Source organism: Eublepharis macularius, chromosome 9 (assembly GCF_028583425.1).
Source record: "Eublepharis macularius isolate TG4126 chromosome 9, MPM_Emac_v1.0, whole genome shotgun sequence".
NCBI classification, from domain to species: Eukaryota; Metazoa; Chordata; class Lepidosauria; order Squamata; family Eublepharidae; genus Eublepharis; species Eublepharis macularius.
In genome coordinates this window covers 5,923,515-5,948,310 of record NC_072798.1, presented here as the reverse complement: position 1 = coordinate 5,948,310, position 24,796 = coordinate 5,923,515, and the positions used below count along the sequence as shown (strand labels likewise).

The following is a 24,796-nucleotide window of genomic DNA, read 5'->3' as shown; positions in this document are numbered from 1 at the left end:
CAGTATCTGGTTCCAGCATCTCTCTTTCCCTCTCTCTCTAACACTGTAGTGGGTGGCTTGTGCCAATCATAGAAACATCAAAAAACAGACCTCCTGAACCACAACAGCAGAGGATCTCAAGGACCTTGGATCAGACCTTACAGAAGTATAAAAGACGTCTTCCTCCTTCCCAGAGTGAGTAACAGACTCCTTCACCTTACCTCCAAAGAAGGGTGGAAGACTCACCATCACTCTGAACTTTAGAGAGGTATGAGGATTGATTTCCAAGGGGTGGCACAATCTTTTTTTCATTTTCACCAGCCCCAAAGAGAAAGATCCAGAGGAGTTAGCCGTGTTAGTCTGTAGTCGCATAATAGTAAAAAGTCCAGTAGTACCTTTAAGACTAACCAACTTTATTGTAACATAAGCTTTCGAGAACCACAGCTCTCTTCATCAGATGCATTGTCTGACAAAGAGAGCTGTGGTTCTCGAAAGCTGACGATGCATCTGACAAAGAGAGCTGTTCTTCTTGAAAGCTGACGGTGCATCTGACGAAGAGAGCTGTGATTCTCGAAAACTTATGCTACAATAAAGTTGGTTAGTCTTAAAGGTGCTGCTGGACTCTTTACTTTTACCCAAAGAGAAAGGAAACCATCCTTGATTTTGCTTTGAATTGTAAAAAAATATTCAATTCTGTAATCCGGAACCCAGCAAGAACCACATCCTCCAAGAGGAAATGTATGTCATTAACTATGTTGAATTAGAGATCCAAAATGGCCTGTGGGATTTTTACTCCATAGGCCACTAAAAGATATATACCACCACACATTTTTAATCTGCCTTTAAATTTCCAAACTTACAGGAGCATAACCAGATGCTGGGCTGCATCTGTTCCTGCCTAATGTAGAATGTTAGCTTCCCACAGACTGATTTTTATTCACAGTCTGCCAGGACTTTCTACAGTTTTACTAACTTATTTTGCATTTTGTTCCACCAAGCAAAAGTTTTCAGAAGTTGCAAACGCTCCTAGTAAGTAAGCTGGGATCGTCCTCAACCCTAGTAGGGTTCCATTAAGTCATCAGGGTTCAGTATTGCTCATTTTGTATGCACAATCGCAACAAGAAAAAACTTTTGCACAATTTATAAGAGTCAGTCCCGTTATATGCAAATATAATTGACAGCAAGCAAAGTCAAGCTTGTCTTTCTTGATGGCATCCATGCCCCCTCGCCTCATTCACGGAATACAAAAACTAATCTCTTTCGCATCTAAATGATTTGACTCCAGATCATCAAATGGCAGCAGCAAAAAGAGACTCAACATATTCATACATTTATGTATTATGCTGTTTTTGACCATAAAGCTGTGATCTGTGAATTATTACCTGGAATCTTCACCTGTGGTATAATTTTGAAAGAATTAAATTTGATGTACATCTGAAACTTGGCATTCTCAGCGCATCTGCTACATTTGCTGGCTGGAACAGCAGCCCATATTTCAAATATGTTATTGTTGTTATTGTTATTTATTGAGATGCAAGATAGATTTCATACTGCAAGTAAATACAATATAATCAATAGCTAGGACATTCACAGAGAAAAAATACAATATTAACAGGATATTCAGTGAAAACAGATACAATAAGGTAGGGTAGCCACAAATGTGAAAAACCAGCAGAAAGCCAAACACATAGATGCAACGTTTTTGAATTAAAGCATTAAGTAATTAAAATGACATCTTTAGCAACTTTGGTACTACCCAATAGGAGCATATGCACTTTAGAAGACAGTACTCAACAGCCTGGTCTATAAACTCCTGTCCCTTTCCAAGGTCTCTCTCTGAGCTAATTCTTATGACACAGCCCTATAATCCCTTCTGAATAATTCAGTCTTGCACAGTTTGCGGAAAGCCAGGAGAGTGGGAGCTTTCCTGACCTCCTCAGGCAGGCCGTTCCACAAGGTGGGGGCTGCCACAGAGCGGTGCACGTAGGGGCAGTTGTTGATTCAGCCCAACTGCAGGGTGGTATCTGCAGAAGGCCCTGTTCAGATGGGTGAAGCTGCAGTGGGGGAACATAGGGAGAAAGGCGGTTTCTCAGAGATGAGGAGCCAAGGCCATGAAGGGCTTGGAATGTGATAGACATGACCTTGAATTCAGCCCAGCAACTGATAGGTAGCCAATGAAGGGACTGCAAAATGAGACTGATATGCATGCTCCGCCTAGCTCGTGAAAGTAAATGAGCTGCAGTGTTTTGTACCAACTGGAGCCTCTGAGTTGACTTTGAGGGAAGGCCTATGTAGAGTGAATTATAGTAGTCTAGTCTCGATGTTACCGTGGCATGAATCTAGGTGGCCAGATCAGTCATGCCAAGGGCAGATTAGAGACTGGACTACCAAACGTTTTGCTAAAGGAATTTGCGGAACGTGTTTACCTTCTTGCTCCTCTGCCCCGCCCCGAATTCACCTTGAAAGACTGCACCATCTCCCTTTGGATGCACAGAGGCAGGCCGAGCCTTGAAATCATTCCACAGTGTTGAACACATGGCCAGTTTCAAGTGGTGCTGGAATACCGCTTGGGAAGGGAAGGGAGGGCAGAGGGTCACAGAAATTACAAGAGACCAGAGCTGATGTGATCCAACTTCCTGTCAAACAAAAGCCACTCATCAGATCCAGCTAACCAATCCAGAATGCTAAGAGAAGAGAGAGACTTGCAGCTCAAAAACCACGTACACACTGCAGAGAGTAAAGGTACTCCCACTCTAAAGGTGCAGACCTAAACAAAGTTACTCCAGTCTAAGCCCATTGACTTTAATGGGCTTAGACTGGAGTAACTCTTTTTAGGATTGAACTGTAAATCTCTAGCCAATTAGTATGGCAACCAGAAAAATCCTGGGTGAAGGCAAAGCCCACCCACTAAGAAGGATTATGCTAGGTGCAACTGGGAAAGCCAGAACAAGAAACAAAATCCATGGAATGTCTTTTGTTAGGGTCAACATTAAGCAAGCCTTTAAGCTCACTAGAACTCATTATCTAACCTGATAGAATCATAGGGTTGGAAGGGACCTCTAGAGTCATCTAGTCCAACCCCCTGCACAATGCAGGACCTCCCACACACATGCATATACACACACCCAGTGACCAAAACACCGTCAGGATCCTTAGGCAATCTGGCCTGGGGAAAATTGCTACCTGACTCCAAGGCGGCATGTAAGAAGGGGCCACAAGGCCTAAGCACTGATGTAACCCTTCCTGCCCTCTCTCTCATGATCTGCCCAGGTTCACAGAATCAAAATACCAGAAATGTTTGTGAAAACTAACTAAGAAAATCCAATACTTATATTTGTATTTTTACTTATTTAGAGAATAGTTTAAAGACATATATTCTTATATACACCAGCTGCCTCTCAAGTTCAAACACGCAAAAAGCAACACCCAAGACTGTATTAAAGTGCTAATGCATAAATCTAGTAAACCATTAGGAAGATCCTATGAGCTAAATTCTTAATGTGCTAATATACAGTGTGATAATAGTAACACAACTTAAGTATGGATTCTTTGACAGTAGAAAATGTTCATTTCACCAAGGCAAGAATGCCAGTTGACACTATTCACTAATCAGTGCACCAAAGTGCTAAGTCCATTGGAAGTCCAGTTAGGTATACAGTTCAAGGGTGCTGTAGAGGGCACTGAATTGTGTCCCAATCAAGACTGACCATCTGACGGCTGGACCGGTACTTTTCAAACCCGTTACCGATCTTTGTCAAAGAGAACCAGTTTGGTGTAGTGGTTAAGAGCCCAGGACTCCACTTGAAGCCAGCTGGGTGACCTTGGGTCGGTCACAGCTCTCTCAGAGCTCTCTCAGCCCCGCCCACCTCACAGGGTGTTTGTTGTGGGGATAATAATGACATTGTAAACCGCTTTGAGTGGGCATTAAGTTGTCCTGAAGGGCGGTATATAAAGCAAATGTTATTATATAAATCGAATGTTATTAAAGATGGCAAGGCAAGATGAATAGACCAATGACTACCCAATTGATATGCGATTATGTATCCTTTCTATACAGAAAACTTAAAACATCGGCACAAATTCCTCAAGAGGCTGTCAGATGGCCATCTAGTCTCTGAACAAATGGATTCTGTTTCTTGTTCTGGATTTTGCATGGCCCAATATGGCTGTTTACAACTTGTTGCAATGGAGAAAGCCAATCTAATGCAGTGAATGGAATGCATGACTTTGAGGTCTGGATTCAGCCATGAAGTTCATTGGATGACCTTGGGCCAGCCAATTTATCAGCTTCGCCCACCCTCTGCAGACTCTGGAAAGATATAAATAAGACAAACAGCCTGCCACCCAACACCCTGTCTCTAACAGCAGCAGGGATTTCCAAGCACACCAAAAGCAGGCGTAGAGAGCTCTTAATGCCTCTACAAGGGTAACAAAAATACCAGATTCATCCCTCAAGGAAAACCACAATAGAGAAAGCCAAATTTAAAAACTATGACAACAATCCCACAACAGAAACAACCGTGGCCTGCAGCAGGCGGCTTTCCCTTTTTAGTACATTTGTGCCTTCCTTTTAAAATAGCATATTAAACCTTTCAGGAATCCGGTAACACTAACAGTGCAATCCTAAGAAGAGTTACTCCAGTCTAAGCCCATTGAAAGCAATGTGCTTAGACTGCAGTAACTCTTCCCAGGATTGCACTGTTAAAAACAAATTAAGCCATTAAATTTGTCTATTGTGACTAAGCTCCACTTTAACACACGTTCGGAAAATGCACTCAAACTAGTCAGATCAAGTTACTTGTCATCATACAGCCCCAGGAAAAAATGACAGACGTGCTTTAAAGTGGGTTGTTCAGGGGTTTTTTTGATTGTTAAATATTTCAGTATGTTTAAAATTACACAAATGACGGGAAGAAGCCTATGGATGTTTGTAAAAATAAGCTCCAGTTTGTTATTACAGTTATAATTTTTTTTTCCTGCTTGAGGTCAGCAGATCCATCTTACATTGGCAAACGCTATCACATAGCAGGAAGTATTAGGAATTACTGAAAGACAGTCACAATGAAAGGCAGCATGGTGTAGTGGTTTGATTGTCGGACTAGGATCGGGGAGTGTGTGTGTGTGTGTGTGTTATGTGCCATTGACCATGTGAGAGAAAGACCTCCAAAACGTCCTATCATTAACAGACTTGCTCAGATCCTGCAAACTGGAGGACGTGGCTTCTTTTATTGAGTCCAGCCATCTCGTTTTAGGTCTTCCTCTTTTCCTACTGCCTTCCACTTTCCCCGGCATTATTGACTTTTCCAGACAATCTTGTCTTCTCATGATGCAACCAAAATACAATAGCCTTAATTTTGTTATTCGAGGTTGTTCGTGTGGTCAATATAGTGACACCGAGTCCTGTCTGTCTGTAGGGAGAATTCAGGCTTGATTTGAGCCAGTACCCACTTACTTGTATTTTTGGCCATCCATGGTATCCGCAAAACTCACCTCCAGCACCACATTTAAAATGAATCAATTTTCTTCCCGTCAACTTTCTTCACTGTCCAGCTTTCATAACCATACACGGCAATGGGGAATACCATAGTTTGGATTATCTTGATCTTGGTTCTCAGAGAGACATCTTTGTGTCTCTCTGGGAGACTCAGGTTCAACTCCTTACTCTGCCATGTAAACTTATTGGGTGACCTTGAGCCAGTCACCAAGATTCAGCCTAACCTACCTCACAGGGTTGTTGGGAGGATAAAATAGAGGACAAGATGCTGTAAATCACTTTGGGTCCCCTCTAGGGGCAAAGTAAACAGACAAGTGGCTTTGTAACTTGTAAGCCTTTATTTAACAGTGCCTACGGACAGACAGAACTCAATGTCACTACACTGACCACATGAACAACCTGGTTTGTGCCTGTCTGCAATGACAAATATGCCAGTTGACAAAGTGTATACTGGTTCTGTTGTCTGGTCTCTCCACCATGCTTCAGGTGACTGTCCATCTTTTTTAAAAGCAAAGTTAATACCATTAAATGCCAGGATAGCCCCACACTCTCCTGGCTTTCTGCAAACAGTGCAAAACTGAATTATTCAAGAGGGCTTTTTCCCCTCAGATAGGAGGGCCATACCGTAGGGAAATCGTCTCAGAGAGGGGCTTCACTAAACAGACAGGGACCACAGATTTCATTATTATGTCCTATCAGTTGATCCTACTGGATAGTACTAGGTTACTTAATGTCAGTCTTAGAATTACTTATGCCCTGCTTCAGCATCTCTTCAACTCTGTATTGGATTTCTGCTGATGTTATGTCTTTGGAAATTTGTGTTTGTCATTGTTTACTGAAATGTCCTTGATATTGACGGTACTAATCTCACACTATGTAATCCGTCTTGAGTATCAGTGAGAAAGGCGAACTATAAATTACCTATCAAGTCTCTCCCAACTCATTATGTACCTCCAGAAAAACCCATCAGGTCATTGTTTTGGGGGCAAACACATCAGTATGTCCCAAGAAGCATTTTGCCCTATATTTGTAGCCCCTAACCACCAGTGTGTGTGTGAGTTCCTGGATCTGTACATACACACACACACCCATCAATTTTGGGCCTCTTCTTCTCTCCATGACACGCTGATTGTTTCGCTGCTGCCTCCATGGGCCTCCATCTTCAAGACTGGTAACTATAGCCCTCCCTGAAACTGTTTTCTCCCCTCTCCTCCCTGATTTCTTCTTACTTAGCTTTGTATGTTCGCTGTATGTGTGTGTATCCTTGCCTTTTTATTTCCCTTTTAATAAAAACCTTTCTGGTTGAACATCTGGCTGGTTTATTTAGAGAGTTCTCTTAAAGGAAAAATCCCCGTAAACATAGGTGGAGAATACCAGTTACCCTCTCTCTCTTTGTCTCCTTTAAGCTCATTTCCCCCCGACTAATAAATGTAGTATATAGCAGGACAAAGACATCCTGTAATTTGGATGTTATGCCTTTGCTAATACACCCCCAGATTGTGTTCGCCTTTTTTGCTGCTGCATCACACTGACTGCTTATTTAGCTTCCCATCCTCCCATACCCCAAGATCTCACTCACACACACACTGCTACCCGGAAGTGTACCCCTCATCCAGTATGCATACTTTGCATTTTTGTTACCTAGGTGGAGAACCTGGCACTTATCCATGTTAAATCACATCTTATGCAAATAGGCCCACTTTTCCAGTGTGTTCAGATCTTGTTGAATTCTATCCCTATCTTCAAAGTGTTTGCTATTCTCCCAGTTTTGTGTCACTTGCAAGTTTAGAGAGGAATCCCTTCACACCCTCATCCAGATCACTTACTGCTGAAAAGCAGTGGGCCCAGGACCGAGCCCTGTGGTACTCCACTGGACACCTCCCTCCAATCAGACGTGATGCCATTGATAACTACTCTTTGGGTGCGGTTATCCCTATCCATCTAACCATCCTAGAGTCCAGTCCACAGTCCGCCAGTTTACCAATCAGAACATCATTAAGAACCTTGTCAAAAGCTTTACTGAAATCCAAATAAACTACATCGACAGCTTTCCTGTGATCCGGTAAGCCTGTCACTCGATCATAAAAAGAGATGAGGTTGGTCTGGCAGGACCTGTTGGGGACAAATCCATCCTGACTTCCCTATATTATTACGTTGTCTGTCAGACGCTTTCAGACTGATATCTTTACTATCTGTTCCAGTATCTTCCCTGGACAGAGGTCAGGCTGACTGGCCTGTAGTTCCCAGGATCATCCTTACTCCCTTTCTTGAAGATTGGGGTCACATTTGCCGTCCTCCAGTCTTCCGGCACATCATCTGTCCTCCAAGAGGCCTGGAAGATGATCGACAAAGGGTCTGCAAGCTCTTTTGAAAGTTCTTACAGCAGTCTCGGGTGCATCCCCATCCAGCCCAGGGGATCTGTACACATCCAGTGCAGCGAGCTGCTTCTCCACAATTTCTCTGCCCATGTCAAGAGGCAACCTCGAAGACATGTTTTGCCCACTACCATCTCTAGGTGGGCCTGTTCTCTCTGTCAGGGAGAAAACTCAGGCAAAGCAGGCAGTGAGCTTTTCTGCCTTCTCTCTGCCCTCTGTCAGAGTTTCTCCATTTTAACCCAGCAATTGGGGTAGTGCCCCTCTTCAGCTCCCTCACGTATCTGAAAAACGTCTTTTTGTGGTGGCAAGCCCCCCCACCCACCCACCAGTCTCAGCTCATTCTGAGCTTTGGCCTCTCTGACAGATCAGTTTTAACTGAGCTTAATTCCAAAGGGACAATTATTTGGCTGATTAAAACATGAAAGGGGGGTGCCTCCAGAGCAGCCCTTACAGTCGTATTGTTTACATATACTAAAGCCTAGATATTCACTCCAGCAGGTACATTCAGCCATTACAATGAACAGATAAAACAGAGACAAACATGGCTTATTGGCCCCCCCTTGTTCCAATTTCATCCCCAGCCTGTGACGAATAAACAAGTACCAATTCAGCAAGGTGCTCACATTCAAATGTTAGCCCGCGCTGGCGCGTGATCAAATGAGGAAGCTTTGAATCAAGCTTTACGTCCAAAGGGAGCAAGTGAATGCTGCAAGAAGCTGTTATTTGTGCCCATCTTGAATTAATCTCAGTTAGTTATAACATCTGTATACAACTGCCATGTTCAAAACTTAGACTATATATATATATATATATATACACACACACACACATACACACACACACAAACATTCATACACAAGTTTCAATGTCTTCAGATACATCCTAGCAATATTAGAAAAAAATGGCACAAATAAAATTCTCTATGGCAGCTTGGAAGAATCCAGTAAAACACACGTCAAAAGGAAGCATCAAACGGAACCCATCTTGTTGAAAGGCAAAAGAAGGGGAATCGCTCGTTATAACTGGCTCTAGATCATGAAACAGTTGCAGGCTTCATAGGAATTACTTCTGAATGTTCATGAGCGCCTCGTATCTTATCACTGAGGCAGGGACATACCTGGAATGCCTCCATGACCACCGGATTCTGATTTCTGTTGAGGCTTTCCACCAGGTGGAGAGGGCTCCTTCATGCGCTCTACAACATTTTCAGACAGCTGAGAAGAGATTGAAAAAGAAAAATGCTCAATAATGTATACAGTCAGCTTACCCAGGGTACTCATTTCTCATACTGCCTCCTATTCTAGTTCCAGCAGCAGTTTCTTTCCTGATTTTATGTCCAAGCACCTTTGTCCAAGTTTCTTGTGAAGGTTCAAAATCTTCAAAGACATCTACTAGTAGAGAAACCTTGCAGCTTGCTAGCGATGACTAGCTACTGTTCCCTCGGTTGGCAACTGTGGAAATCCAATGCTGTGTCATGAAGCCAGTGCACACAATTCAGCAACCCTTCACTCACACCTCTTTCCACCCCTTGCATTTTAGGCCAGGGAACTAGTGGCCCATGCTATGCTCTTCCCCTTGCAAAAGAAAAAAAAAGATAGTGTACACACAGGGGCTTATTGCTGCTACTGGTGATACTGGATCCAGGAACTTGTAGGCAACCAGGGCATGGGGGCAAAGGGGTTCTCCAACACGCCGCATCCTCATGTGCAGAGTTACAAAAACTCCAATGCAAAGCTAGCATTGCACCTATTCTACATTTGTCTGGCACTAGCAAATGAGTGTCAATATATTAATATGTAACAGTTTCCAACAGAGAAGACCTTTCTGTGACCAAACCAAAGCATTCAGTGGCTTGGCTCCCTGGATTTGCATGTCTAGCTTCCTCTGGACAGCACTCCCAAAGCCTACATCACACACAGGCGAAAATGTCTTCAAAAGAAGAAAAGATCAATAGGAACATATCAAGATCAAGCTTTAAAGAAGCAAATGGAAATTTCCAGAGTGGCCTTGTTTCAAAATCCTCCTCCAGTCTGTGCCAATATGCCTATCTACTTTCTTTACTCCACGCAACTAAACTGTTTCATTCTCATTACTCCTGCCTCTACCTAAAAAGGAGGGGCAAGGACCTTCCTTCTCCCTTGCTTGGTATTCCACCGTTCCAACATGCCTTGGGTTCCACTCAAGTAAGAAAAGAGAATTTCAAGCAGCTGACTACAGATTTCTCAGCAAAAAAGTTTTAATGAGTTCCCCAAAAGAAAAGTTACTGTTACTCTCTTACAGAAGCACAACATAAATGCACAACAGAAAAAACAAGAAAAATCATATTGTTTTAATGCATTATATTTTCTCCTGATTTTTCACTCAAAAACCGGCTTCCAAAGGCGCTCACAGGAATGCAGCTCAGAATATAAAGTGTTCCTCAGTGAGGAGATTCTCAGCTGATCTGGATCTAGGCACATCATTGTTGTTTTTTAATTCTGGAAGTACACCAGATTCCACCCTTATGAGTTTCGTTCCAATCAATATTTCCAGTAACATGGAAGCACAAAATCTAGAGAAAATCTGCAGGAGAAATATCTCATAAGCATTACTATTTTTAAAAAAAACACTGTGGTGGAATATTACTGAAACTGATGAAGTATTTCTATATAAAGCGTGGTTAGGACTGAGCTGCAAAATCCTTGCCAAAAACCAGCCATAAGAACCGACATTCTATAGTGCTGGAGCAATATCATGTTTATAGATGTTAGTGGCACTTATCTGTAAACTTGAAATTCCCACTTTAGAAGTAATGTCAAGGCCACAACATCTTAATTTGTAACATAGGGAAGCCTACCTGACTGTCCCTGGCCATCTTCCATAAGTGAACTGCAGCAGCAGACAGCATTAATAGTATTATCCAATAAAAATTCTACAATTCCTTTGCTTCTGTTTTTGGAAATTCAGGAATACAAGCTCGGTTAATGTTTCCAGGACATGCATGCATGCATGCATGCATTTATGTATAAGAGCACAAGTTTGCTTATAGGTGAACAAACAGAACGAGAAATCAAGGAATAGTTGGCAGAGTATAAGAAAGCTGGGACACGGAGAAGTGTAAGGAAATCAAAGCGACAGAAGTAACAGACTCTTCCTCAAGTGCCAACCCAACCTCTCTCCATTTCCCTTTGAAGTGCTGCTGGTAAGAGTTTTTACATAAGCTTCAGGCACCGTGACCTCAGGTTCCATGGCACGCAGAGGCCCTTGACAGGCTTATTTGAGAAAATGGACGGAAGAGCTTGGGAGAGAGAAAAAAAGGAAAAGTATCAAACAGGTCAAAGGAAGGCACAATAGGCAAGAACTCCAGAAGATGGGAAGGACATAGCATGATGGTATAAATCGGGACCAGTTTTTAAAAATCAGGTCGATAGAATCCACGCCCTTGAAAGCAGACATGATTTCACACACCTAACAGATTTGCAAGGCATGTTTATCAGAGAACTGCCTCGGAACCTTCCAAGATGGTTGATGAAATGAAAAAAACAAACAACTGTATACACCAAGATGTCTGGATGATCCAGGAAAGCAAGATATCTAACAGAGGTCTTTTATTTCTTAGTAAAATAAGTAGTTAAAATATTTATACCCTGCCTTTCATTTGTGGCTCAAGGCCACCATTCATTAAGGGAACATTTATTTATTTACATCATTTATACTCTGCCTTTTCACCAACGGAGTCCCAAAATGACTTGCATCATTCTAATTTCCTCCGTGTTATGCTCACAATAGCCCTGTGAAGTGGGTTAAGGCTGAGAGCTTGTAATCCAGTGATCCTCCATGGGAGAGGGGGGATTCGAACCTGGGACTCTCAGATCCTCATCCAACACTCTAACCACTACACCACGCCACCCTACCCATGAACCTACAAGAGAACAGCAGCATCTCAAACTTAATTAAAAGGCCTAGAAAACAGAACAGCCTTATACCACATCCTAAAAACTATGGGAAGCGTCCCTCTTCTCCTCCGCAGGGAGCCTGTTCTACAAAGGGAGAACCACTTCTGAAAAGGAACTAACAGATTTCAGGCACACAGTTTTAAGGAGGGAGACACCAAAAGGCGGCAGCTAGAAGACCATAACTGGTGCACATGGGGACATATGGAGGGAAATAGCCCTTCAGATATGAGGGTACTAGGCCATCCTGACCAGCATTTTGGACTGAACTATGAAACAAACTGGCAACCAGTGTAGTTGTTTTAAAACATTTCCAATGTGTGCCACTGATAATAATCAGACTGCCACACTCTGAGCCAGTCGTACCTTTCAGGTTGTTTTGAGGGGCAATCTCGTCGATGTTAACAGTAGTCAAATACTCACTAGAGCTTAGTGGGGCGTTTTGGGACCTGAAAAGCCATGGAGGGGGGTGAAGAAGAGCTTCTGGGGTTGCTGGCAATTTTAAAATACTTCTAAAATGGTTTCAGCAACCACGGGATAGACTCACGGCCACAATCACTTGTAGTTGGGCTCTCGAAGGTTTGCCGTTGGAGACTGGTTGTCACCAGTGTGGGATCTGTCGTCAAGGGTTCCACATGGCACAGTTCTATAGTTTGGCTCTGAGTTCAACTCATGAGAAATTATTTAAACCAGCCCAGAGCGCAGATTTCATCTTTGAAAAACCTGGAAAATACTTTTTATTCCAGCAGGTAGATACAGGAGGCGGGGGGCGGGGGGAGTAGGCACTGCTATTTATGCCTTTAAATAAGCTGGAGAAAAGTTTTCTTCTGTTCTGGTCTGGTGCTGGTGACGTGTTGTTTTTACGACGCTGTTGTTTATGTATGTCATTTAAATGGTTATTGGTTTTATATGGGTTCTACATTAGGTTGCCAGCTGCTCGGAGAGATCCATGAAGCAACGTTTTGCAAGTTTTAAAGGAATGTTAAGTGATGGAACTCGATAGGAATTTCTGGAGAAGCAGAATGTAGGGAAAATATTTGATAATTTCATGTGTCACAGCTGGAACCAGTTAAGAGCGTGCCACTGTTGCCTGTCAGAATGCGACTGCAATCCTACAAACACCTACTTGGGAGGAAGTTTTCCCAACCGCATCCAGGTACCAGCTTCACTTCTCATACCAGCTTCTGCTTACTGTGAAGGGTTCAATCTGCCTCTGCCAGGCTTTGTAGGATAGAGTGATGGCCATTTGGAATAATTTGCCCAAGAAGGTTGGTAAGTGTCAGGTGCCACCTGTAACGTTCAGACTCAGTCCTGCCTACGACTGTGATTGTGGTTTAATGACTCCTGTGCTTCATGTTATGACTCAACTGCTTGAACTGTCAAGAGCTGTTGACCTTGCTTCTAGGACCCACGATGGGAAAATATGTGAGGAGAATGTTTAATAATCTCGGTGTTATCTGTCTACTCCTTCGAACCTCTCCCCGTAGCCTGGAAGAGGCTCCGGCATGACCTTGAGAACCCCCATCTACATCCGTCCTGTTCTTTCCCTGCCTAACTGCATTCCCAATGCCTGCTAGATGACGTCAGATTGTGGGGAGGGAGCTTGGGAGTTAGCCGGGCTTTGGAACCTATAACTGCTTGATGTTTTCATATAACTGTTATTCCTGGCAAAGATGGCGTTAAGTGTATGATACTGGCAGCTTATCAGTAAAGAACTTTTACTCCTGCAGTGAAGTTACTTGAAAGTTGCTTGGCAGATCCTTATAGTAAGGAGCTAACCTACTAGCTTTTAGCAAGAGAAACTGTCTGATGGTGGACAAGCTTACAGACTGTTCCCACTGCATTTTTAATGTTATCGACAGCCCTGGTATCTGTTCTGTAAGTCACCTTGTGCTCTGCAAGGGAAAAGAAGGATATAAATATTTATAAAGAGAGTAAAACACACAGAATGTCTCCAGGGCTTTCTTTTCTGCTCTGGAGATCAGAGGGTAGCCACTACCACCCTTATTTCAAGAGACACTCCTCAATAAAAGAGGGCACGGACAGAGAATGGAAACTAGCCATTTAAATGAAGTAAACAAATATGTAATATAAATGCACAGCTGGGGGGCTGCATATGCATAGAGCTATATTAGACAAAAACTAGTTGCTGAAATTCTGAACACCAAAACATGTCTAGGGAACACCCTGGAATAAGGGTAAGCGCATAGAAGCAAGCTTGATTCTGAATCGCTGGTGCCTAATACTCAAGAGGCTGGGAGTCAAGCAGCTATCCACAGGGAGCTGCCTGCTTTCCAACCTCTTCAGTTTCAGGTACAAGTGCATAAGAATAATTGAGGTGACGCTCACTTCTGAGAGCAGGGGTGTACAGAGCTTACAGACAGTCATGTCTGTACGTCCTGCCCTCATTGACCTCCACCTCATCCCTGCTGAGAAATAATAATGGCTCCATCGCTTCATTTGAGAGGCTTCTTCTTCAGCCACCAGACACAGTTAGCCTTCTAGACACAGACTCAGAGCGGTTAACAAGGTGTGTTATTATTATCCCCACAACAACAAACACCCTGTGATGTGAGTGGGGCTGAGAGAGCTCCTAGAAGCTGTGACTGGCCCAAGGTCACCCAGCTGGCTCCTAGCGGAGGAGTGGGGAACCAAACCTGGCTCTCCAGATTAGAGTCCCGTGCTCTTAACCACTACACCAAACTGGCTCTCCATGAACACTAAACCACCAGATTCACCCTTTTGCTCCATAACATCCCGCTAGGCTCCATGTCCCGCAACATGAGACACAGCTCAGAATCCACCCCTACCTTTAAGGGGGTACCTGCATGTCCACTTGCAACAAGCACCTACTCCACATACACACCCTACTGACACACCTACTAACAAACCTAAAGGAATTAGTGGCTGCAAGGGGGAGAGGACAGACAGAGGGCAGCAACAAGAAGAATTCTGTGGGTTCAAGTCACCTTTCTATAATAAAAATTCACAAGGTGGCCATGAAGCAACCAACTATCTAAGATTTCTCTCTCAAAGCTTCCTCACAGGCAGAAGAAAATTGAGGAAGGTTAAGAGTGACAGCCTAGGAAGATCAAGGTTCTTCATTTATTTTTTATTTAAAATCTGTATGCCACCTTCCTACCCAAATAGGGTCCCAAGGGTGTCCCAAATCCGTGTTCGGCCACAAAGCTCAATGCGTGACCTTGAGCTACTCACCATTTCTCTGACCTGCTTATGTGACGAGATTATTGTAAGGGCAAGAGAGAAAACAAAAGAAGAATAGAATAAAAATGTGAGAATAACAATAGCCTCATCTTAAAAACCCATTAGGGTCTCTGTCTCAGCATGTCTTCAACTCTATATTAGATCTCTGGTTTTTAAGTCTTTGTCAACTTGCATTTATATCCCTAATTGCATGTTTATTGAAATGCGTTTGAAACTAACTGCACTTTACTGACTCAGACTATGTAATCCATTAATAAATAACGTAAATAATAATTAAGCCACATTGCATAGTGGTTAGAGTGATCGACAAGTCTCTAGGAGACCCAGGTTCAAATCCCCACTTTGCCATGGAAACTCACTAGGTGACCTTGGACCCTTGACTAAACCTACCTCACAGGGCTGTCGTGAGGATAAAATAGAGGAGTGAAGAACAATATGAATGCCTTTGGATCCACACTGGAGAGAAGGGAGGAGTATACATGAAGTAAATAAGCAAATAAATAAAATAAAATGCTAGACCAGGACTGGAGAGACCCAAGTCCTCCTTCATTCGTGATGCTCACTGGGTGATGCTGAGCCTAGCCTACCTCACAGGGCTGTTGTGAAAATGGAAGAGTGGAGAAGGGCATGAGCTGCTTTGGGTCCCCAGCTTGGAAAAGGGTGCAGAATGAATATCTCTAATAATAGTAAATCAATAATCAGACTCAGCACGCCCCCAGACCCCACCACTGGCTCCACCTCTCAAGGTAGGCTCCACCCCCTGAGGCTCCTCCCCAAACCTCTGCAGGCCCCGCCCTCAGCAACGGCACCCTGGCAAGCCCCGCCCCTTAAGCCCCTCAGCACAAGGCCCCGCCCACAGGCACAAGGCCCCGCCCCTCAGCTCCCTCGTGGGGGAGGGAATATGAGGCGAGCTTTTCTCCTTCGCGAGCGACCCTGAGGGAAGAAGCCGAGGAGGCTGCTGAGGGGACCCCGCCGACGCTCACCCGCACGCCCTTCACCACCGTCACGTTGTCGTTCTCATCCGTCTCAAAGGTGACCCTCCGCGGGGCGCTGCCGCTGCCTCCCATGGCCCGAGGTCGGTCAGCCAGCCAGCCGGTCACCCGCCTAGGCCGCAAAGCAGCACGGGGCTCAAGGAGACTGGCGCTCCTCCCTCACAGCCCTGTCAGGCGCGCCATTGGCCCGTCGCCCTCACAGCCCCGCCTCCCGCTCGGGAGTGCTCCTTTCTTACTGGATGAGAAGCCGTTGCTCCTAGCAACGGCCCGGCCCGGCCCAAGTGACAGGAGTGTGGAAACTTTTTCCCCCTCATGGGCGGCCGGAGAGAGAGAAAAACTTCTTCGGAGGGCGGAGAACTACAAGTCCCAGAAGGACTGTAGACAGGGGGCTAAGGCTGGGTTAGCGCAAGGAACGCTGGGTAGTGTGGTCCAAAGTGGATACCTGCGGCACCAAGAGGCGGTCGAGGGAGAGGCGCGCGTTGCAGTATGGGTTCTGTCGTTCATACTGAAGGGGGAAACGGCCGACTGACTTCCGTTTTGAGCATGCGCTCTAGGGAATGAGTTGCAATGAATTCTTTGGGGCGGTGAAGTAGGTTTGCCAGGTCCAGGGTGGGAAATTCCTGGAGATTTTTATTTGGTGGGGGGACCTGGGGGAGGGCAGGGAACTCAGCAGGGTGTAATGCCACAGAGTCCAGATTGGGGTATTTTGGAACATTCACAGGAATCCCCAATCAAATCACCCCCAATCGCGCAGGTTGCAGCCTAACTTCACTTTTTTGTCTGACAGTATAATCCTATGAGCACTTTCCTCAGGGTAAGATTCACTGAGTATAATTGAATGGGATTGTGAGTCGACCTGCTTAGGACGGTGCTGTGCGTCTGTATATTAACCCCACTTTTTTTCCCCCAATGGGAATCAAAATGGCTTACTGAGGAGTTCTCCCCTCCTCCATGTTATTCGCTGGGATTTGAACATGAGTCTCTTCCAGATACTAGTTCAACACTGTAAGCACTACATAGTAGTAGAAAAGAGCAAGAGTCCAATAGCACCTATAAGACTAACAAAATTTGTGTTAGGCAGGGCTTTTTTTCTGGGAAAAGAGGTGGTGGAACTCAGTGGGGTTGCCAGCACAGGGGGCAACTCTTGGCAGGAGGTAGTGCCTCTGGTACCACATGCACGTGCGCAAAGTACGTGCACACTTCCAGGACTGCACAATGACATCACTCTGGGTCAGCTGGAACAAGGGGGGGGGGTTAAAGTTTACATTGCCCTCGGTGAAAAAGGTCACATGACTGGTGGCCCCGCCCCCTGATTTCCAGACAGAGGGGAGTTTAGATTGCCCTCCGCGCCGTTTCAGCGCGGATGGCAATCTAAACACCCATCTGGACTTCAGGGGGTGGGGCCACCAGCCATGTGACCATTTCAAGAGGTGCCAGAACTCCGTTCCACCGCGTTCCAGCTGAAAAGAAGCCCTGGTGTTAGGGATACAGACACAGCTGTATCTGAAGAAGTGAGCTGTGACTCATGAAAGCTCATACCCTACCACAGATTTCATTAGTCTTAAAGGGGCTACTGAACTCTTGCTCTTTTCTGCTGCTACAGACAGACTTAACACAGCTACCCATCTTGACCCATTAAATAAAAGGCTGTGCACTAAATACATCTGTGGAAGTCTTGGCCAGGATCAAAACTAATTTAAAAATTACAATACTGGATTTAGACTAGAGATGCCTGGGTCTCCCTACTCGACTGTAGACCTGCTGACAGACTCGGAGCAAGTCATTCAGTGCCCCATTTATAAAACTTAAAAAGCAATGTACCTTGGAAAGTGTTTGGGGAGCAACTAGGTTTTCCAAGCTCCAGGTGGGACTTGGAGATCTCCTGGAATGACAGTTGATTTCCAAGCAACAGGGATCCATTCCCCTGGAGAAAATGGTTGCTTTGGAGGTTGGACTCCATGGCTCTATACCCAGCTGAGGTCTTGTCTCTTCCCAAACCTTGCCCTCCTTAGGCTGCAACCCCAAATCTCCAGTAATTTCCAAACCCAGAGTTGGCAACCAGACTATAGGGAGTTGTTTTGAGACTCCACAATGGACAGTTAACCCTAGACACTCTAACCATTACACCACATTGTTCCCCTGTGAAGATCAATTGGATAGCCTGATAGGGAATGTGAACCTAGAAGATCTGTGTATCATTGTATTGGGCCCTGAATATTTCAGTAGGCTGTCTATTTACGGGAGGAAAGGAAAGCATCCTGACCTGCTCCGGTGCATTTAACAGCAGCAACAGCAGCCTGGCTGGCTGGTGTCCCAGATGTGGACTCTGATGTTTTTTTATGGCAAAGGCAGTAAGCCATCTCAAGAGCCTGCTTGGCGAAGCAAACAGGATTTTTAAAATGCCAGAAAATACATAAATAAATACATATACACACAAAGAGACAGTTTGAACTCATTATATCTTACAGACCAAGAGTCTGCTTAAGAAACTACCTCTAAGCTCTGAAAAAGGAAAGGAAAGGGTACCAAATTTATTACTTATTCAGTTCTGTCCCACCTTATTTCCGAGCATGGTAGGATGTGTGCTTCCTCTTGTTTTTACAACTCTATAAGGTTGTCTGTGCTGAGAGAGAATGATGGCCCAATGGATTGCCCAAGGAGCTTCATAGCAAGCAGAGGTTTGAACCTGGGTCTCCCAAAGGCCTTAGGTGGGGTGAGGCCATAGCTTATTAGTACAGCATCTGCTTTGCATGCAAAAGGTCCCTGGTTCAACACTCAAATATCACACCAGCTCAGCACTAGAACAACAGTGGAAATCTCCCCTTACCCCACTGTGTATGTAAAGTGCCATCAAGTCACAACTAACTTATGGTGACCCAGCAAGGGGCTTTCCAAGCAAGTGAGAAGCAGAGGTGGTTTGTCAGTGCCTTCCTCTACAGAGTCTTCCTTGGTGGTCTCCCATTCAAGTACTATGAATGGTTATCTCATTATCAGAGGTAACTGATTTCCTCAACAGAAGCAAACTGATCTCCATATCAGAAGAAGCTGTTTGCATCTCCATATCAGAAGGAGCTGTTTGCATCTACTCCACCCTCCCCTCTCCTCCTCTATATCTGACCAGTTTCTTTTTGCCCTCCATGCATCTGACGAAGAGAACTGTGATTCTCGAAAGCTTACACTACAATAAAATTGGTTAGTCTTAAAGGTGCTACTGGACTCTTTTTGATTTTGCTACTACAGACTAACACAGCTAACTCTGCTTAGCTTCCAAGATCTGAGAAGATTAGGCTATACTATGGCATCTTCCCTCCCCTCCTTCCCTATTATAGGAAATATTTCCTGGCTGACGATAAGAGCTGGATTGGTTCACCTTTCATTCCACTGGTCCAGTTCTGTACAATGCAACAATGCAAACATCATATTGTGTGTCACTGCGGAAAGGCCTAGATGCATTTTCAGCAGGGGTCATTTTGTAAAAAAAGAGCTGGAGGAACTCATTAGCATAACTAATTAGCATATGCCATGCCCCTTTCCATCACTGGAAGTGTGTCATTAGCATAACTGATTTGGGCCCAGAAAATGGGCAAAATTGGGCCCAAAATGGCCAAAAAGGGGCCCAAAATGGTCAAGATTGGTCCGCTGTTGAGTGGGAGAGTGATCCATCACCTGTCAGAGGCCCGATCCAGGCTGTTTGGGCCCCAATCCAGGCTGAAACGGGCCCAAAATGGCCAAGGGTCAGGTGGGTAAGGCCACCTGACATGTGACCTCTTTGGGGAACTGCCAGAACTGCGTTCCTGTGCGTTCCCCCTTGAAATGAGCCCTGATTTTCAAACATCAACGTTTGATTTATATACCACCCTTCAGGACAACTTAATGCCACACTCAGAGCAATTTACAAAGTTTGTTATTGTTATCCTCATAAAAATCGCCCTATGAAGAGGGTGGGCCTGAGAGAGCTCCAAGAAACTGTGACTGACCCAAGGTCACCCAGCTGGCTTCAAGCGGAGGAGTAGGGAATCAAACCTGACTCTCCAGATTAGAGTCCTGCTGCTCTTAAGTGACTGATCCAAGGTCACCCAGCTGGCTTCAAGCGGAGGAGTAGGGAATCAAACCTGACTCTCCAGATTAGAGTCCTGCTGCTCTTAAGTGACTGATCCAAGGTCACCCAGCTGGCTTCAAGCGGAGGAGTAGGGAATCAAACCCAGTTCTCCAGATTACAGTCCTGCCAAACTGTATTCTTGTAGTTACAGACTGCCTGCCAGTTGGAACTGTAGCAAATCTGCTTTTCTTAGGCCTGGAAATATTGCTCAAGATGTTACTATCACATTTTACTATTACATTTTACTATCAAAACGCAAAAGAGATTTACAGCAACTTTTGCATGATGTATGACTGCCTGCCATGATCTGGTTTTCAAGACTACTTCAGTCACTCAACTCATTTTTATTTTGCCCTTTCTTCAAAGGCACAACAGACAAAGCGGAGCAGCCCTCACAAGAGTAAGCCAAAAAACAAAATAAAGAGACACTGGGAAGAGACACTGGCCCAAGTGCACACAATGAGCTTTGTGACAAGCAAGGATTTGAACTCAGGTCTGCCTTATCATAGCCAACTATACTACCTTGACTAACTGAGTATATGGCTGAAAGAACATTGTCTCTGGCTTTTCAGCTCACAAAATATTTTTCTTAGCAATAAAGCATGTTGGACGTTTGCTGAACTCATAAAATTAAAAGATGTTTCTTTGCAGTGGCTTACAGCATTTGCATCTCCTCCATTTTATCCTCACAACAACCTGTGAACTCACCCTGCAAGCTTCCATGGCAGAACGGGGATTTGAAACTTGGCTTCCCAGGTCCTTGTCTGACACACTAACCACTACACCATGCTAGCTCTGTTATCTAGTATCTAGTTACATTGGATAAAAACACATAACATATGGATCCTTTTTCATGTACCTAACTGTGGCGCTTGTGTGTGTGTGTATGTGTGTGTGTGTTATGTGCCATCAAGTCGCCTCTGACCCATGGTGACCCTAGGAATGAAAGACCTCCGAAACATCCTATCATTGACAGACTTGTTCAGCTCAGGCAAAATGGAGGACGGGGCTTCTTTTATTGAGTCCAGAAATCTCGTTTTAGGTCTTCCTCTTTTCCTGCTGCCTTCCACTTTTCCTAGCATTATTGACTTTTCCAGAGAATCTTGTCTTCTCATGATGTGACCAAAGTACGATAGCCTCAGTTTTGTCATTTTAGCTTCTGGGGAGAATTCAAGCTTGATTTGATCTAGTACCCACTTGATTTGATCTAGTACCCACTCTAGTACCCATGTCTTTTTGGCTGTCCACAATAACTCTCCTCCAGCACCACATTTCAAATGACTCAATTTTATTCCTGTCACCTCTCTTCACTGTCCAACTTTCACATCCATACATAGTAATGGGGAATACCATAGTTTGTATTATCTTGATCTTGGTCCCCAACAACACACCCTTATCCTTAAAGATCAAGACCCTGTCTCTGCTAAAAAAACGTGGAAAGCTGCCACCAGTCTTTATCTTTAAGAATCTTTTCTAATTCCCTCACAGCTGCTCTTCCAAGTCTCAGTCTTCTTCTGTGACATATCCAAATGAAATTCTTCATGCTATGGCTCACTGGAAAGGCAAAAGAATAAGCTACAATTGTCCAATATACTTCGGGTAACTATCTGGGTTAGGTTAAGCGCAATATGCCATAAACCTTAGGGGAAGGTTATAAAAATTGACTTGTTCTTTGCTGTATAGCTTATCTCACAAAAACATTAATGGATAGAGGCATTAGTAGTAGTAGTAGAAGTTATTAAAAGGGAAATTTATTAGCTTTCAAACAGTCCTTTAAGGTTTGGAATTGGTCACTTGGTTCATGAGTTATAGTTCAAATTGAAAAGGTAGGAAAAATCGGTTTAGACCATCTTGATTGCAACTTAAAAAGCTCAAGCTACCAATCAGAATGGGTTATCATATCAAAACATAAAACATAAGCATGCACCTTTTAGAAAAACAGAGATAAGTTTTGCCTCCTTATGGGATACTAATATGTCAATTTTTGGCTCTTGGCCCACATGTAGCACCTTTGTGTAAAGGGGCAAGCCCTTACTGAAGTCACTTGCCCTTGGCAAATTGATGGAATCGTCAATAGATGTTAATTAGAAGAGCCAAGTTGGTGAGCAGGGAGATGGAGCACAGCTGAACGATACTACAAATCAGGGCTTTTTTTCAATGGGAACGCAGTGGAACGGAGTTCCAGCACCTCTTGAAAATGGTCACATGACCGGTGGCCCCGCCCCCCTGATCTCCAGACAGAGGGGAGTTTAGATCGCCCTCCGTGCCATGGCGTGGAGGGCAATCTAAACTCCCCTCTGTCTGGAGATCAGGGGGCGGGCCACCGGCCATGTGACCATTTTAGCCGAGGGCGATTTAAACTTTAAAAAACTCCCCCCTTGTTCCAGCTGACCCAAAGTGATGTCATTGTGCGGTCCTGAGTTCCACCACTGAGTTCCACCACCTCTTTTCCCAGAAAAAAAAACCCTGCTACAAATCATGCCTTTAAAGGACTAGATCACAAACACTTCCAAATATGTCTCCAGTCCTGCAATTGGGCTACAGCAAGGGAGTTTTCTTGGCATGCTGTACGTATTGATGCATGAAGCTTAAAACCAGAAATGGCGTAACATTAAGCACTGATACACCAGGCGGAACAGATAAGGTGCAAAAGACGAGGTGGTTGGCTATTAGTGGTAGATTGTGCTCATCTCTCACCCTCATTTGCCACCAACAGAAACCCGCTTCAGATTTAATTTGAGCCTGTCTTCTTTGTGAAAGCCCCTTTCAGATTCCTAAGGCTTCATACCTTAAGTTACCACAATAGTTTGTTTTTCCCCATGCAAACATTCATGCTTAAAAAAAATTATTGTAGTTTAGGTTCAGATTAAATATAATTTTCACAAATTCCCCTATAGTTATTATTTTGGTAGGCAAAAAGCCTACCCCTCCCACACAATTAGTTGCCAACAGGCCTGGAGAAAAATGTCCTGTCCCCTTTCATAGAGGTTTAATGAGCAGAAATAGGCAGCTGAAGCTGAACCTCTATTAAAGGAACTGGACTTTTTTTTCTCTCCAGTCGGTATGTCTTAAAAATTAATGTCAAATTATCATTGAATAAACCCTAAATAGTTGAATATCTATTTTTTATGTTGAATGATGTTTGGTAGGTGATATTTGACAGTTGGATAGCTGGCATGTATTCATATTTTGTATTCAATAATATTTTATAATTGGCATGCAATGGTATTTAGCATTCAGCAGTGTTTGGTTGCTGGCATGCAATGGTATTTTGTATTTGACAGTTGACAGCTTATGGGATTTCTTGTTTGACGCCTGCCAAACATCAAAACAACCAAGACAAGCCAACAACTCTAAAACACTCAACATTCAAAGGCTGAGGTTAAAAATTGACATTCATATTTTAATTCTGGCAAATTTCAAAAATGTTTGCAAATATATATTTTGGCACTGGGAGTGGATAGCACATACAGACATCACAGAATAAGATCACACGGCAAGTAGAATGCTCAAGGGGAAAGTTGGCACAGGGTTCGGGGAGCAAAAATTCACAAATGGCCACCTCCAGGTAATAGAGTTCAAGTAGCAGCATGGAGAAACGTCTTTGGCGTCCCAGCACCAGTCAGGACCAGGGCTTTTTTTCAGCTGGAACGCGGTGGAATGGAGTTCTGACACCTCTTGAAAATGGTCACAGGTGGCCCCGCCCCCTGATCTCCAGACAGAGGGGAGTTTCGATTGCCCTCCGTGCTGCTGGAGCGGCACGGAGGGCAGTCTAAACTCCCCTCTGTCTGGAGATCAGAGGGCGGGGCCACCGGCCATTTAACCATTTTTGCCGAGGGCGATTTAAGCTTTGAAAAACTCCCCCCTTGTTTCAGCTGACCCAAAGTGACGCCATTGTGCAGTCCTGAGTTCCACCACCACTTTTCCCAGGAAAAAAAGCCCTGGTCAGGACTCATCTTAATAGGTCTAATCAGAAGCTCTGTGCTATGCAATGGCATTGAGTCTCTGGAAAGCGTCCTTAGAATTGCAGTCTAAGTAGCCTCCCAATTAAGACATGTCCATATATATTCTCTCCTAAACACATGAAGCTGCTTTATACTGAATTAACTGTTGACCTGCCAAGGTTTGCCCTAACTGCTGGCAGCTGCTGTCTCCAGAGTCTCAGGTACAGGTCTTTAATATACCTACTACTTGATCCTCTTAACTAGAGATTAGGATCACCAACTTCCTAGAGAGAAATAAGTCCCGTCCCTTTAATTGAGGCTTAATGGGATGGCACTTACCAAGTGACGTTATTTAGCTCCTTGCCAGGAAAAGCTTCAGCTGCCCAATTCTACACTTTAGGCTTCTTTTCAAAGGACAAGACATTTTTCTCCAAGCCTCTTGGTGACCCTGCTGGAGATGCCAGGGATTGAACCTGTGACGTTCTGCATGCCAAGCAGATGGGACCTCCTGTGTGCCACTGAGCCCTGTCTGCTCCATTGGCTACCTATCAGTTACTGTGCTCAGTTCAAGGTATTGGCTATCACATACAAGGCTCTTCATGGCCTCAGTCCAGCATACCTACAGGACCGCCTTTCTCCCTATGTCCCTCCACAGACAGGAGGGACATAGGAAACCCTGTAGGTATCCCATAGGATACAGAATACTCCATTCGCTCATCCAAACAGGGTCTCCTGCAGCTGCCACCCTGCACATGG

General features: G+C 44.3%; 1 protein-coding gene across 1 annotated transcript in view; it reads right to left on the bottom strand.

Moving 5' to 3' along the window:
* CHCHD3 (coiled-coil-helix-coiled-coil-helix domain containing 3) overlaps nucleotides 1-16,147 on the bottom strand; it is a 262,616-nt gene extending 246,469 nt beyond the window's left edge. Inside the window, exons 1-2 of the mRNA XM_054988628.1 lie at nucleotides 15,989-16,147; nucleotides 8,966-9,062 (exon numbers count right to left, since the gene is read on the bottom strand). Coding sequence (XP_054844603.1) covers nucleotides 8,966-9,062; nucleotides 15,989-16,072 — 181 coding nt within the window. The 5' untranslated portion in view covers nucleotides 16,073-16,147. The remainder of the gene's footprint in view (nucleotides 1-8,965; nucleotides 9,063-15,988) is intronic.
* Between the last annotated feature and the right edge of the window lie 8,649 nt (nucleotides 16,148-24,796).